This window comes from Ovis canadensis, chromosome 1 (genome assembly GCF_042477335.2).
Source record: "Ovis canadensis isolate MfBH-ARS-UI-01 breed Bighorn chromosome 1, ARS-UI_OviCan_v2, whole genome shotgun sequence".
In the NCBI taxonomy this organism is placed as follows: Eukaryota; Metazoa; Chordata; class Mammalia; order Artiodactyla; family Bovidae; genus Ovis; species Ovis canadensis.
Window position 1 is genome coordinate 138,174,945 of NC_091245.1, and position 15,577 is coordinate 138,190,521.

The following is a 15,577-nucleotide window of genomic DNA, read 5'->3' on the forward strand; positions in this document are numbered from 1 at the left end:
AATATATCTAGTCAGGAAGCAGGCCGAGAAATTTACTCATGCAATCACACATCATTTACTATAGAAAAACAAAGATAGCAAAAATCACCCTAAGAGTCCTTGAGAAATACAATATTAGTAACCACTCCCAGGGAGTAGAAACAGGTCTTAATGAAGGAAAATCTTCTATAGTGGCCAAAGAGGAGGATTACATTTCTTTCTGAATTTACCATGAGGTTAGGTCAGGACCTAAACCCATGTTAAGTATATGATGAAAATACATTTATTACACCTTACCTACCAAATATCATATCTTAGTCTAGCCTACCTTGCTGCTGCTGCTGCTGTTTAGTCATTAAGTTATATCTAAATCTTTGTGACCCCAGGGACTATAGCCCTCCAGGCTCCTCTGTCTATGGGATTTCCCAGGCAAGAATACTGGAGTAGGTTTCTATTTTCTTCTCCAAGGGATCTTCCCTACGTAGGGATTGAACCCATGTCTCCTGCTTGGCAGGAAGATTCTTTGTTACTGAGTTTCCCAGGAATCCTTAGTCTACCTTAAATGTGCTTAAAATGTTTACATGAACCTGTGTGCCAGCATGTGTGCTAAGTCGCTTCAGTTGTGTCCAACTCTGTGTGAGCCTAGGGACCATGGCCCACCAAGCTCTTCTGTCCAGGGGATTCTCCAGGCCAGAATACTAGAGTGGGATGCCATGCCCTTCTCCAAGGGATCTTCCCAACCTAGGGATGGATCCCGTGACTTTTATGCCTCCTTCACTGGCAGGCATGTTCTTTACCACCTGGGGAGCCCTTGCATGAGCCTACACTTGGGTAAAGTCATTCAATACATCATGGTTTGTCTCTAAAGGTTATGAAATAGCTGACTAACACAGTGCTGAAATATGGCAGCTAGAGAGATAATCATTTTTTTGTTTCTTTCATTCTGTGTGGTAGCCTAAAGAACTTCATAAACATCATCTCAGTAAATCCTTACATTGACTCTTGGAGATAAATTTTACTTAGTTTGACATTACTATTTTATTGATGAGAAAGTCAAGTCCTAAATTTTCATATAAATTGCTCAGCGTGAGCAATAGATGGTGAGAACTGGGAAGTAGACCCAGATATATTCTAATTCCAATATCTGGATTCTTATTTGTTTTCTATTATTACTTCAATGATCTAAGTTCTATTCCAATTGTCATTTAATGGGAAACTATTTTCTCATCTTTTTTTCCCCCTCCTGGTGAGTGAAAACGTGAATTTCTTGATTTTTGTGTTACTGAAAATTAAATTTATGCTTTTAAGAAGGTGGTTCTCTTAGAATTGGTAAAGGAGTTTCACACAGTCTAACTTGATTATAAAGCCTTTACGACTCCCATTGAGTGTTCCAGAGTATATTTTTCACCCCTGTTTACAAAGTTTGGTTCCTTGCTTACAAATAAATTGACTATTTTTTTTTCTCCCAATCAATGCATCGAAGTTTATTTAAATAAAACTGAAACTTCCTTCTAAAACTTGCCATTTATAAAAGACTATTCCAAGAGAATTTGCAATGACTTGATCTCCAAATGTGATAGTATAAAATGTTTTGGATACATTTTAGTAATACTCATTATTCTGCATATTCTTTTTTGAATCTTGCCATTTAGTCTCAGACACTGATCATGCTTATGATAAACAACAGGAAGATAAGTGACCACAGATTTGCCATGGCAAAGTAACTTAATTTCATAACTCCATGAAATTAAGAGCCATGCCATGCAGGGTCACCCAAGATGGACAGATCTTAGTGAAAAGTTCTGATGAAACATGGTTCACTGGAGAAGGAAATGGCAACTTACTCCAGTATTCTTGCCTGGAGAACCAGAATGTGTCTGGTGTTGAAAGTAAAGTCTGATGCTATAAAAACAATATTGAGATTGTTCTTTCCAGCATAAGAACCTGTAATATTATGTCTGTGAATCAAGGTATATTGGACATAGTCAAGCAGGAATAGGAAAGGTGAACATTAACATCTTAGGAATCAGTGAACCAAAATGGACAAGAATGAGTGAATTTATTTCAGATGACCATTCTGTCTACTCCTGTGGATGAGAATCCCTTAGATAAATAGAATAGCCCTCTTTGTTAGCAAAAGAGTCCAAAATGCAGTGTTTGTGTGCAATTTCAAAAATGATAGAATGATCTTGGTTCATTTCCATGGCAAACTACTCAACATCACTGTAATCCAAGTTATGCTCCAACCACTGATGCTGAAAAAGCTGAAGTTCAGCAGTTCTACAAGGACCAACAACACCTTCTAAAACTAATCTTTCTCCCTCTGAAAAAGATATCATTTTCATCATAGGGGATTGGAATGAAAAAGTAGAAAGTCAAGAGACACTTGGAATAACAGACAAGTTTGGCCTTGGAGTACAAAATGAAGCAGGGAAAAACTAACAGAGTTTTAACAAAAGAACATGTTGGTCATAGAAAATCCTCTTTTCCAACAGCGTAAGATTCTACACATGGACTTCACTAGATGGCCAATACCAAATTCAGTTTGATTATTTCCTTTGCAGCTAAAGATGGAAAATTCTATTCAAGAAGCAAAAACAAGACCTAGAGATGACTGTGACTCAGATTATGAGCTCCTTATTGCAAAACCCAGGCTTAAATTGAACAAAGAAGGAAAAACTGCTAGTCCATTCAGGTATGATCTAAATCAAACCCCTAATGGTTATAAAGTGAAGGTGATAAATAAATTCTAGGGATTAGATCTGATAAACAAGTTGCCTGAAGAACTATGAATGGAAATTCATAACACTGTACAGGAGGAAATGACCAAAACCATCCTAAAGGAAAAGCAATGCAATAAGGCAAAGTGGTTGTCTGAGCCTTAACAAATAGCTGAAGAAGGGAGAAAAGCAAAAGGCAAGGGAGAAAGGGGAAAATATACTCAACTGAATGCAGAGTTCCAGAGAATAGCAAGAAGAGATAAGAAAGACTTCTTAAATAAACAATGCATGGAAGTACGGAAAAAAAGAAAGAGAATGGGAAAGACTACAGATCTTGTCAAGAAAATTAGAGATCAAAGCAACATTTCATGTAAGGATGGGCATTATAAAGGAAAGAAACAATAAAGACCTAAGAGGAATGGAAAAAAATTAAGAAGAGATGGAAAGGATATTTAGAACTCAAAAAAAAGTCCTAATGACCGGGATAACCACAATGATGTGGTCACTCACCTCGAGTCAGACATCCTGGGGTGTGAAGTCAAATGGGCCTTAGGAAGCATTACTACAAACAAAGCTAATGGAGGTGGACGAATTCCATTTCATCTACTTAAAACCATAAAGATGAGGCTGTTGAAGAGCTGCACTTAAAATGTCAGAAAATTCAGAAAACACAGCATAGACTGGAAAAGGTCAGTTTTCATTCCAATTCTAAAGAAGAGCAATGCCAAAGAATGCTCAAATTACCATATTCTTTTTATTTAATTTAAGGGAAACAGTGGAAACAGTGTCAGACTTTATCTTTTTGGGCTCCAAAATCACTGCAGATGGTGACTGAAGCCATGAGATTAAAAGACGCTTACTCCTTGGAAGAAAAGTATGACCAACCTAGACAGCATATTTAAAAGCAGAGACATTACTTTGCCAACAAAGGTCCGTTTAGTTAAGGCTATGGTTTTTCCAGTGGTCATGTGTAGATGCGAGAGTTGAAGTGTGATGATAGCTGAGCACTGAAGAATTGATGCTTTTGAGCTGTGGTGTTGGAGAAGACTCTTGAGAGTCCCTTGGACTGCAAGGAGATCCAACCAGTCCATTCTGAAGGAGATCAGCCCTGGGATTTCTTTGGAAGGAATGCTGCTAAAGCTGAAACTCCAGTACTTTGGCCACCTCATGCGAAGAGTTGACTCATTGGAAAAGACTCTGATGCTGGGAGGGATTGGGGGCAGGAGGAAAAGGGGATGACAGAGGATGAGATGGCTGGATGGCATAATCCAACTCGATGGACGTAAGAGTGCAAAAGGTGACTTAACACTCACCATTAAAGAATCTTAGATCATTGCATTCAGTCCCATCACTTCATTGCAAATAGATAGGGGGAAAGTGGAAGCAGTGATTGTCTTTACTGGGGCTCCAAAATCACTGGGGATAGCGACAGTAGCCATGCCATTAAGAGACACTTGATCCTTGGAAGAAAAGCTGTGACAAACCTAGACAGCATATTAGAAAGCAGAGACATTGCTTTGTCGACAAAGGTCCATATAGTCAAAGCTATGGTTTATCCAGTGGTCATATTCAGATGTTAGAGTTGCACCATAAAGAAGGCTGAGCACTTAAGAATTGTTGTTTTCAACCCTGGTTCTGGAGAAGACACTTGAGAGTCCCTTGAAATGCAAGGAGATCAAACAAGTCAATACTAAAAGAAATTAATCCTGAATATTTATTGGAAGGACTGATGCTCAAGCTGAAGCTCCAATACATAGACCACCTGATGGGAAGAGATGACTCATTGGAAAAGACCCTGATGCTAGGAAAGATTGAAGACAGAAAGAGTAGGGGGCAACAAAGGATGAGCTGGTTGGATAGCATCATCGAGTAAATGGACATGAGTTTAAGCAAATTTGGGAGATACTGAAAGACAGAGAAGCCTCAAATTCTAAAAGACACCACTGCTAAAGTGCTGCACTCAATATGCCAGGGAATTTGGAAGACTCAGTAGTGGCCACAAAATTGGAAAAGGTCAGTTTTCATTTCAATCCCAAAGAAAGGCAATGCCAAAAAACGTTCAAACTACCACACAATTGCACTCATCTCACACTCTAAAAAAGTAGTGCTCAAAATTCTCCAAGATAGGCTTCACCAGAATGTGAGCTGAGAAATTCCAGATGTTCAAGCTGGATTTAGAAAAGGCAGAGGAACCAGTGATCAAATTGTCAACATCCATTGAATCATAGAAAAAGCAAGAAAATTCCAGAAAAAAAAATCTATTTCTGCTTTATTGACTATGCCAAAGCCTTTTACTGTGTGGATCCCAACAAACTGGAAAATTCTTAAAGAGATAGGAATGCCAGACCACCTTACCTGCCTCTTGAGAAATCTGTATGCAGGTCAAGAAGCAACTTCTGAATGGGAGAAAATAATAGCAAATGAAGCAACTGACAAACAACTAATCTCAAAAGTATACAAGCAACTTATGCAGCTCAATTCCAGAAAAATAAACGACCCAATCAAAAAATGGGCCAAAGAACTAAATAGACATTTCTCCAAAGAAGACATACAGATGGCTAACAAACACATGAAAAGATGCTCAACATCACTCATTATTAGAGAAATGCAAATCAAGACCACAATGAGGTACCACTTCACACCAGTCAGAATGGCTGCGATCCAAAAGTCTGCAAGAAATAAATGCTGGAGAGGGTGTGGAGAAAAGGGAACCCTCCTTACACTGTTGGTGGGAATGCAAACTAGTACAGCCACTATGGAGAACAGTGTGGAGATTCCTTAAAAAATTGCAAATAGACCTGCCTTATGACCCAGCAATCCCACTGTTGGGCACACACACTGAGGAAAGCAGAATAGAAAGAGACACATGTACCCCAAAGTTCATGGCAGCACTGTTTATAATAGCCAGGACATGGAAACAACCTAGATGTCCATCAGCAGATGAATGGATAAGAAAGCTGTGGTACGTATACACAATGGAGTATTACTCAGCTATTAAAAAGAATACATTTGAATCAGTTCTAATGAGATGGATGAAACTGGAGCCTATTATACAGAGTGAAGTAAGCCAGAAAGAAAAACACCAATACAGTATACTAACACATATATATGGAATTTAGAAAGATAGTAATGATGACCCCGTATGCAAGACAGCAAAAGAGATGTGTATAACGGACTTTTGGACTCAGAGGGAGAGGGAGAGGGTGGGATGATTTGGGAGAATGGCATTGAAACATGTATACTATCATGTAAGAAATGAATTGCCAGTCTATGTTCGATGCAAGATGCAGGATGCTTGGGGGCTGGTGCACGGGGATGATCCGGAGGGATGATGTGGGGTGGGAGGTGGGAGGGGGGTTCATGTTTGGGAACTCATGTACACCCGTGGCAGATTCATGTCAATGTATGGCAAAACCAATACAGTATTGTAAAGTAAAATAAAGTAAAAATAAAAAAGTAAAATAAAATAAAAAGCAGCGTGAAAAAAAAAGAAACAATACAAAATTTAAATGTTCCCATTTTTTCACCCTTCAAAGCTTATGTAATGCTACTTTTATTATATATACATATATATGTATATGTATATGTGTGTGTGTGTGTGTGTGTGTGTGTGTGTATGTTTAACCAATTTGTAAAGCTTATATTGAAAATTATCCCTTGTGAAAGTTTGGTCTTTTTTTTTCATTTTAAGAATGAATTAAATTTAGTTTTAAAAATAAAATTAAAGAAAATACTTTGTTAAAACTTGTGAGCAATGATTAACTTTTTTTATAACTCACAAAGTCCTAAAAAAATGATCAACATGAGAAATAAAATCGTGACATGAACTGGAACCCTTATCTCTAAGGTGACTTTTTACCAAGTACATATCAAATTTCTATGTGCCTCAGAAGTACTGTGATGACTTGTTAAAAAGACAGGCTCCTGGGCCCCTCTCCCAGATTATTCTGATTTTTTAGGGTCATGATGGGGTCCAAAAGTTTACATTTTTAATATGTTCCCAGGTGGTATCAATGCTACTGGTCTAGGGACCATGGTTTGAGATTCACTGCTCTTACCAAGTGTTTATTCATTACATTCTCTGACTGGACAAGGCATAGAAGCCAAAAGATTGACTCAGGATAAGGCAAGATGACAGAAAGCATTTTCTTCTTTTGAATGTATAGAGATAGGTCTGGGAACCTCTTTCAAAAAAAAAATGTGTAAAGTCATAAGCTCATTGATTGCAAGATACTATTCAAAATAAACATAAATGCAACACTTTATTAAAGTAAAAGTATTTTTACTATTAATATACAAATGGTGAAGAGTGACAATTTTGATATACTGTAAGCCATACTTTCAATGTCTTTCATAAATACAAAACTTCAACATTTGCAGTATAATTTTTACAGTTTAGACATATATACACAGCATTTCATAGGGACATACTCTATTGAAACAAAAAGAAAACTTTGTGGTCGCTAACTTAACAATATAGAATTTGAATGGTATATATAAGTTAAAGAAAATAAAAGGCAGCATGTTTTAACGCATACTGAACACAGCATAGAATTCACATACCAAAAAATAAGATTCTTTTTTAAACTTTATTTCTAAGTTTACAGATGCCTAACAGAGTTTAGAGGCAAATGCTCAACCATGAGCATCCCTTCAAAACTTGGAATAGATATGTTTTCTCTTTAACAGTACCATTTATTTTACACAATGCCTGTTTTTCTCTAAAATAACTCCTATTTGCAAAGTTGAATCATAGGTTCTACTTATATTAACTCTCTTCTGTGGGTTTCTGTAAGTTTGCTCCTTCGCATCACTATTATTGGCCTTAATTTTTATCTGTACAGTCTTCCTTGTCCTTGCTCCAAGACCTCACATGATGGTCCTTCTTACCTACTCCTGGTGTCAGAGCTCAGTCTGCCTTTCTGAATTCTTTCAGTTCTTTGTTTCATCTGATTTCCAATGTTTGGTTGTGATTGAAATGCTCCAATAGTCAATACTTCATTTTTCCAAGGAAGGCTAAGACCAGATGCTAAAAGATATATGCTTTAACTTTAGGAAAACGATTAAAATAAGTGGCAATATTAACATTGTATGGGCAATTTTTATATTAACCATTAAGAACATCATGTGGTTAAAATCCTGAAAATATTTAAGAAATTACAGTAGTGGTACCAACTAATGTAGTTAAGGTATCAGTAAAATCCTATAGTGAATAATAAAATATTTTTCTAAGGATATTAAATATGTTTACTAAATAAATATTAAATGTCGCATATGAGTCTAAGAGAAGAAATTATTAGCATTCTGTGTAATGTTGTTAAATAGCTGCATCTAATGGGAAAATACAATTTTTAAAAAGGAAGAAGAGGAACTTGGAAGGAAATCATATTTGTTCAGCAATTGCTACGTATAGGCTCAGTTACATGTGTAATCATTCCATCTCAACATTATTAAGCCTGTAAGTAGAAGACATTTTTGAGAGATTTTCACTTTAGGATTGAAGTGTTTCATTTCTGTGAGCCTTCCACAGTTGAATTTTGGCATATGCTAACACATCCATATGTGATTTCAGTGTGAAAGACAATGCAATAATGATTCAAAGGGTTAATATCAAGATGCAAATATTTTCTTTCTAAAGATGAATAATGCAATCCATCTTATTTAAAAAGTGTAATTTCATCTACTTATAAAGTCTGTTGAATAAGCTCTTTGGATATGATTATGAAAAAGAACCCATGAGGTATTGAAATTGAGCATTTACATTATTCTTCATGAAAAACAACATTGCAAATTTAATATGTAATTGTAATATGCTATTTCAATATTTCCTAAAATTAAGAAATTGAGATTGTTCTTTCTACCAATTCAGTTGTAGATATTTTCATCAATGATTATCTTATCATCAACAATGAAGGATGATTTATGATCCCCAGTCAAATATATAACAGGAATAATGTAGACCCAAGTGACACCATAATAATTTACCCTATTTTAAATAGAAGTCTGTTGTCTTTGTTTCACAACTAGTAAAACTCAATTTCAACAATATCTAGAATGTATTTATTGTCTAGGACAATGATACAGAACAATCTAAGTATGTTTTATGTGTGTATTAAAAGAATTGCTTTAACAGGAGTGGAACTAAGTTGCACAGAATAATTTGTTTTACTGAGATTTTGTATTCAAGGTGAAGTAGCCTGAACTGAGCTTATTCACTAAATATAGATAAGACAGTATCATTCAAGTGTCATAGATATAAGCAAAATATATCAATAGAGATTGCAGTTCTTTTTTCTTTTAATAAAGTTCATGTTAATCCAAAGGCACAAATACCTCTTAATTATTTAAAATAAGAAGCATAAACTTAAGGTATGAATATAAAGTTACAATTAATTGTTGGCATTCAAATAAATAATTTGATTAATAAAAATCTTCTATTTATATAAATGTTCAATTCAAAGACCAAGATTCATGTAAACGTTTCTGGATCAAATAGCCTTTGAAAAAATGCTTTTGTAGGTATTAGTAGTAAAAAATGAAGGAAAAAATGAGAAGCATTACATTAATATTAATGTGAGATATTATAATCAATTGAATGGCCATAAGTCAATCCACAAAAATAATAAATAAATCTTTAGAAATTAAAAATTTTAAATTTCTTTGCAGATCATTATAAAGTACATTGACACATTAATTTTTGCCAGTTTTAAAAACAAAATTCATGCTAAAATGCTAATATTACTTTTATCTCTTATATGTCATTGAATATAGATTGTCATTGCCTAATTGCACATAACCTATCAAGAAATACCAGATTTTTAAGAGATATTTTTGCTTCTTTGTTTAAAATATCACAGCATTCCAATTATTTAACACTACCTATATTCAGTTCAATCTTTTGACATTTTTACTAACATTTAAGAGTGCTCTCAGACATTAAAAATAATGTTTATACAGATGTATGGATATGTTTAGTTGAGAAAAAGAATGAAAAATAAACAGATCATTTCAGGTCTACTCATATTTTACAATTTACTACAAACCAGCTCTCATTTTGAAACTTTTACAAGTAGGGTCATTTGGAGTATTCCATTGAAATGCTTAAAAAAAAAAGAAAGGAAAAATAAAGGTTTATCACAGTATAACCTTGCTGTCGCAGGGCATGGATTTCAAGGACAAGAGATAAGGATCACTCAGACAATTGAAACAATGCACTTGAAACAGTCTGTTTACAATTAGTTTCAGATTATCTGTTAACTTCAGATCATCACTCCACATTGATGGCAAAAAATTTAACAGCCTACATATTTATATATAATGTACTTATATATATATATAAAATAAGCATTTAATCAAACTGCTTTATGGTGAAAAGTCCAAAGAAATGACAGAATCAGAACTTTCAGACTGAGGAAACAAAAATATGTGTTCTTTATTATGATTTCTCTGCTCTTGAAGTATAGCACAGATATCACAAGCATAAACATGCTAAACTGCTTTCTTAGTTTTTCTAATTCTTTCACTGTGTTTACTTTAATACCATGTAGCCCTACCCTGGAAAAATGAGCATCCATGCCGATTGCTTCATGGACACTCTGCTAAGCCCAGTTACTCTGCACAAACTAATTCAAGTATTTTTTTTTTTCTTAGTTTTATCACATTGATACAAAAGGGAAAACAAAAGAAAAAGAAAGTAAAATAAAGCAAAGAGATGATCAGAAAAGCATAACTTAAACAGCAACAGTCAAATTCATCAAGAGATGAGTTGGATAATTCCTACTCAATTTCTTAGGTAGGCACAGGAAGATTTTTTTCTTGAGGATGTGCCTGAAAGGATAGCAAGGAGAGATTCCTGCATCATATAACCCTGTACACTACGGCAAGGACACGGTGGAGAATTAGTGCCTGAACATGCAGATGGGCACCTTCTGTCCTCTAATAACTATAGTTTTGGAGAGTTAGTTGTCTCTCTTAAGTTGACAGTTTTAAGCACTTTGTAAATAAAAGTGTTCATGAGTGATGTTAGTATTACACTTAATATTTGTCAAATGATCCCCATAGAGAAATACCCTAAAATAGCAGTATCACTCTCCACTGTTAGGACTTTCCTCCAATGTTCTATTGGTCTGCATTTCCTAACCTATTATATTTAAGCTTCACCACCTGAAACACGAAAGGTTATGAATGTGATGGGGCCTAAAGAAACCTTTGGCTCTCTAGGGTAAGAAATAACCTAAAACTTGCTCCCATTTGGTATGTCTACTTATAATCATAAATACATATTTTTAACCTCATATATAAGTGAGAAGTATGTTTCAGCCTTTTACCTCTGGGAGCTTGCATAGCTTGGAAGTTAATATTTATTTATTCTGGTATATATTACTAATAAGTAATATTAGAAAATTTGCGTTGATTATCTAAGGAATTTCTTGAACCAAAATTGTTTATCAAAATCTTAAAATGACTTCTAGCTACCACATCCAGAATAAAAACACATAGTGGCAATTTAATCACTTATCACGGACACTTTTATGGCAATGTTTAAATGTTAATTTCTCCATAATTTAACCACTAAGGATTTTAAGTTCCATTAGCCAATTACATATAATGGTTGGCCTATAACACTTGGAAAATGAATTTTTAAAGAGAGATTATCTAAAATAATGGGAAAAATGTATCTGAGATTATGATTTGAAGTATTTAAACACTAAAGACATTTTTTGATTAAAATTAGTTTAAAAAGTAAAAGATAACCACATATATCACATTTATAAATATATCAAGACAACATTGATATTGTTCCCATTTCAGTTTACTTTATTTGAAGCTGAGGGCAGAAATCAATATTATTTCACTTGTAATACATTTTCATTGTGTGTAATCCATTATGAGTGAATGTGGCATCTATAAGAGATAGAGATTTATGGAATCTTTCTAATCTAATTTTACATACAACTAATATTCGTTCAAATGGGTAACAATTTTGATCTGGCACTTCAGTCTATTAAAAATCAACATTGAAGTAGCACTGTAATTATAACTTAAAAATAATTTTCCAAAGTGTCTCTCAATATTTAACATCTGCTAAAGATAACTAGCTCCTTCAAGCCTAAATTCCCTGAAGTTCTCTGGATGAAAAGTGTAATCTTATGTATTTTCATCTTAAACTGAAATCCACTTTAATAATCTATACGCCCAAAATTGTACTAAAAAACATGCAGGGCTTTTTTATACATTTAGCTCATAAAGCTTTTGTTTTGCTTTTTCTTAAGCTCTTATTTGTGGAGAGGTTGTGGTAGGAAATACACTTCTGAAGAAATAGAGCATTTCACCTATATAATAAATTGCAGTACTTCAATCATAGAGTCAATTGAATACACAAGAGTTGGTGCCAGTCAGGTCTCTATTGAAATTCATAACAAAATAAGCAACAACAGTACAACAATAACAACAAAAGGAAATGGACCATGGGCAGGAATATTGGATCTTATGTATACGTGTACAAGCTATTCCAAGCTAGAAGTTTCCCAAGAAATTAAGGTCAGTGGAATAGTTTTGGTCATAGGGTCACTGCAATCCAAATGCTCTTTGTAGCATTCATCATTCAAGACTGTAATCTTCCTGTTACGCTTTGCTGTCGTCTTCTTTTGATTGAATGATGTCATTAGAAACCTTAATTTCTATCGTTTCTGGATTTAGGACTTCTTTCCCATTTTCTTCTTTTAAAGGCAATTTTCTGGAAGAGAATATAAAAATAATAGACAATTGGCTAAGGCACTTTAAGTGATATCCATAAACATATAAGTTGTTTTGTAGAAGGAAATGGAGTACAATTAGGTGGCTCAGATGGTAAAGAATCTGCCTGCAATGTGGGAGACTGGGATTCAATCCCTGGGTTGAGATGACTCCCTGGAGAAGGGAATGGTAACCCACTCCAGCATTCTTGCCTAGAGAATTCCAGGGACAGAGGAGTCTGGCAGGCTACAATGCATGGTGTCGCAAACAGTGGACATGACTAAATGACTAACACACACACACACACACATATTAGAATGAATTTTTTTAAAAAGTCAGGTTTGCTAAAGTAATAATTAGGTTACAAATAGAATTCACCTCTGTGACTTTAACCTCACCATTGTATGGAATAATGATACTGTGCTAGTTCCTCTGGGATGTATTTGCAATTTATATATATATATCTGAATGAGAAGAGAAAGCCACTGTCTTCTGAAAGTCAAAGCTATTACATGAAAACCAAACAATCAAAAGTAAGTCATTTCATTGCTGGGAGTGAAGTATCATCTATCTTAAAACTATTAGGTCAGGCTCTCTTTTACGATTATTATAAATAGTGCATTTAGAATTCTTCTTGTCTGTTTTTTCCAAGAACTGAAAATATCAGCCATAAAGGAGTATAAAAACAATGAGCTATTTCTAGCAGCAAAATATACAGAAATTTAGAGCTTAAACAGGAGTACAGCAAGATGTTTAATATCAATATATCTCTTACAGAAGTATTAATTACACTTGTAACTAATCAGTGTTTTCAAGTAACTCTTGGATGGTGTATTTTTGTATATATATATTTATTCATTAGTTATGTTTATGTTAAATTATATTTTTAAAGATTACTGATAATTTTGTTATTTTTATGTTGAGTATTTTTTTCTTTAATTGAGAATCAGAATAATTATTAAATTATCTTGCTTTGATTTTGTTTTGTTTTCTTTCAAAATATAGCCCTGTTCTATATAAGGGCATTTTCCTAGCCAGTTTTCATACACACCACTATATCATAGTAAGTGTTAACTAACAGGTAGGAAGTTGCTTTGTTGTATAATATTTTGCTTATTGAAAAGATTTCTGATTTCTGAAGGGGAGTGTACAGAACCCACCCTAAAAAGCTGCCTCAAGAGTCAACTTCAAATTAGAGTGAAATAATCCCTAACTGAAGTCATTAAAAAGGACCTGAAGATTTAAACCAAAATTAAAGCTTCAGAGCAGTACTACCTGTGTCTAAATATTATTATTATTATTTTGCCCCTTGAGTGAAGATAAAGGGGGTTTATAAAAAAGTCATTTTCTTTAGCTGTGACAACACTCAGCCTTTGACTTAGAGAAGCCTAAATCAAATTTCTCTCCAAGAGAATACTAGCTAGTAAAGAAAAAATGATTTTTTTTTTTAAACAATAAAATGTAAATGTCATTTTGGGGAGCAACATTTAAAGAATAAAGTGATCACCCTGATTTTGGCAGTATCAAATATTTTCAATTGTTATTGTTATTCAATCAACAAGTCATGCCCAACTCTTCACAACCCCATGGACTACAGCATGTCAGGCTTTCCTGTCCATCACCATCTCCTGGAGTTTGCCCAAGTTGCAGTCATTTGCCGGGGGCCAGCGTGAGGAACTCCGCCCATGGCAAAGGTCATGAGGAAGGAGGCTTGACATACGCAAAGGCGTGATCAAGCCTCAGGAAACCCCCGATGTTCCCGAGCATCTACCCCAAAACCAGAATCTGTTTTATGCTCTCACCTACACCTCTGACTTTACGGGGGGCTCTCCCCCATAACCATTTCTCTCGGAGAAGGAGTAAACGTGCAGCTCCAAGGCAATAAAAATTCCTGGGCGTGACAAGAGTGTTTCAGCTTACAGACTCCTCTGAAGTTTATCTAGCCTGCCTGTATAGGTTCGTCCGGCCACATGTGATTGTTTACAGCCTCCCAATCTGAGAGGCATGAGATGTTTTAGATTTACTAAAGGCAAATTCTTTTGGGGAGTTAGAAATTATTAGTATAGTGGGTTGGTTAGGAATTATATTGGTGAAGGATTTTTCATTTGTTGTGTCAATAATTGCTGCTAATTCCCTCCCCTGGGTGGGACAAGGATGTCTCAGGTCAAACCTCTTTGCTGACAGACTAGCTTGTGTGACAGGATTATCCATACTCCTGCCACTACGCACATGATTGTTTACTACCTCTCAACCATAAACAGCACAGAGAGTTTTGGAGTATTTTGAGAGTCTTAATTAGCATAGGGCTTTTCCTTCTTTTGAGTCAATGATTGCTGCCAGGCTTCCATATCCTTAGGCACCTGGGAATATATTAATCAATGTATTTGGAATATAGAAAAGGAAATATAGTAGTTTTTGATGTTAGCAATACTAGACTTTTTGAGTTAATGGATTTTCACTTTTGTAATAGATCACTGTACTTTGTTATAAATCACTGTGTCCTTGCTATGTAAAAATGTAACTTGATCACTATCTTAAGACTAAATAGATCTTAAGGGGAACATTGGTGGAAGGATTTTCGTTTGTTGGGCTGATGTTTGCTGCTAAATCTCCATACTCCCTGCCCTTATAATGAATATAACTAGCATATAGGAGAAATAAGCATTAACATTTAAGATTAATCATGCTAACCTTGGGTTAAAAAAATTCCTTTCTTGATTGTAACTCACTACACCCTCACCCTATAGGAATGTAACTTTATTTGGAGGATGGTGCCTGGTTTAAGAAAAAACACCCTTGGAAGAAATAAGTTTTTTGGTTATCAGAAAGAAAGGATCATAAAATCCCTAAGGCCTTTTTATGTGAAGCACCTGATTTTGATAAAGGTCAGGACTGCTGACCCCTGCGTGACTCTGTGTTCATCCCTTTATGTAACAAAAGGTATATAAGCAAACCCAAAAATAAAGAAATCGGATCAGTTTCCAGAAAGACTGATACCCCCATGTTGTTCTTTCTTGCTCCTCGTTTTTCTGGCTGAATTCCCATCTGGAACATGGATGCTATTCCACGTAATCCAAGTTATTCAGCCTCTTTTTCTCCACTAATCTTCCTACTACACTATCCATTTCTAATCTTTCTATATA

General features: G+C 34.9%; 1 protein-coding gene across 1 annotated transcript in view; it reads right to left on the reverse strand.

The window, feature by feature from the left end:
- Positions 1-11,493: 11,493 nt before the first annotated feature.
- NCAM2 (neural cell adhesion molecule 2) overlaps positions 11,494-15,577 on the reverse strand; it is a 263,454-nt gene continuing 259,370 nt past the window's right edge. The window contains exon 17 of the mRNA XM_069589008.1: positions 11,494-12,435. Within this exon, the coding sequence (XP_069445109.1) occupies positions 12,324-12,435 (112 nt within the window). The 3' untranslated portion in view covers positions 11,494-12,323. The remainder of the gene's footprint in view (positions 12,436-15,577) is intronic.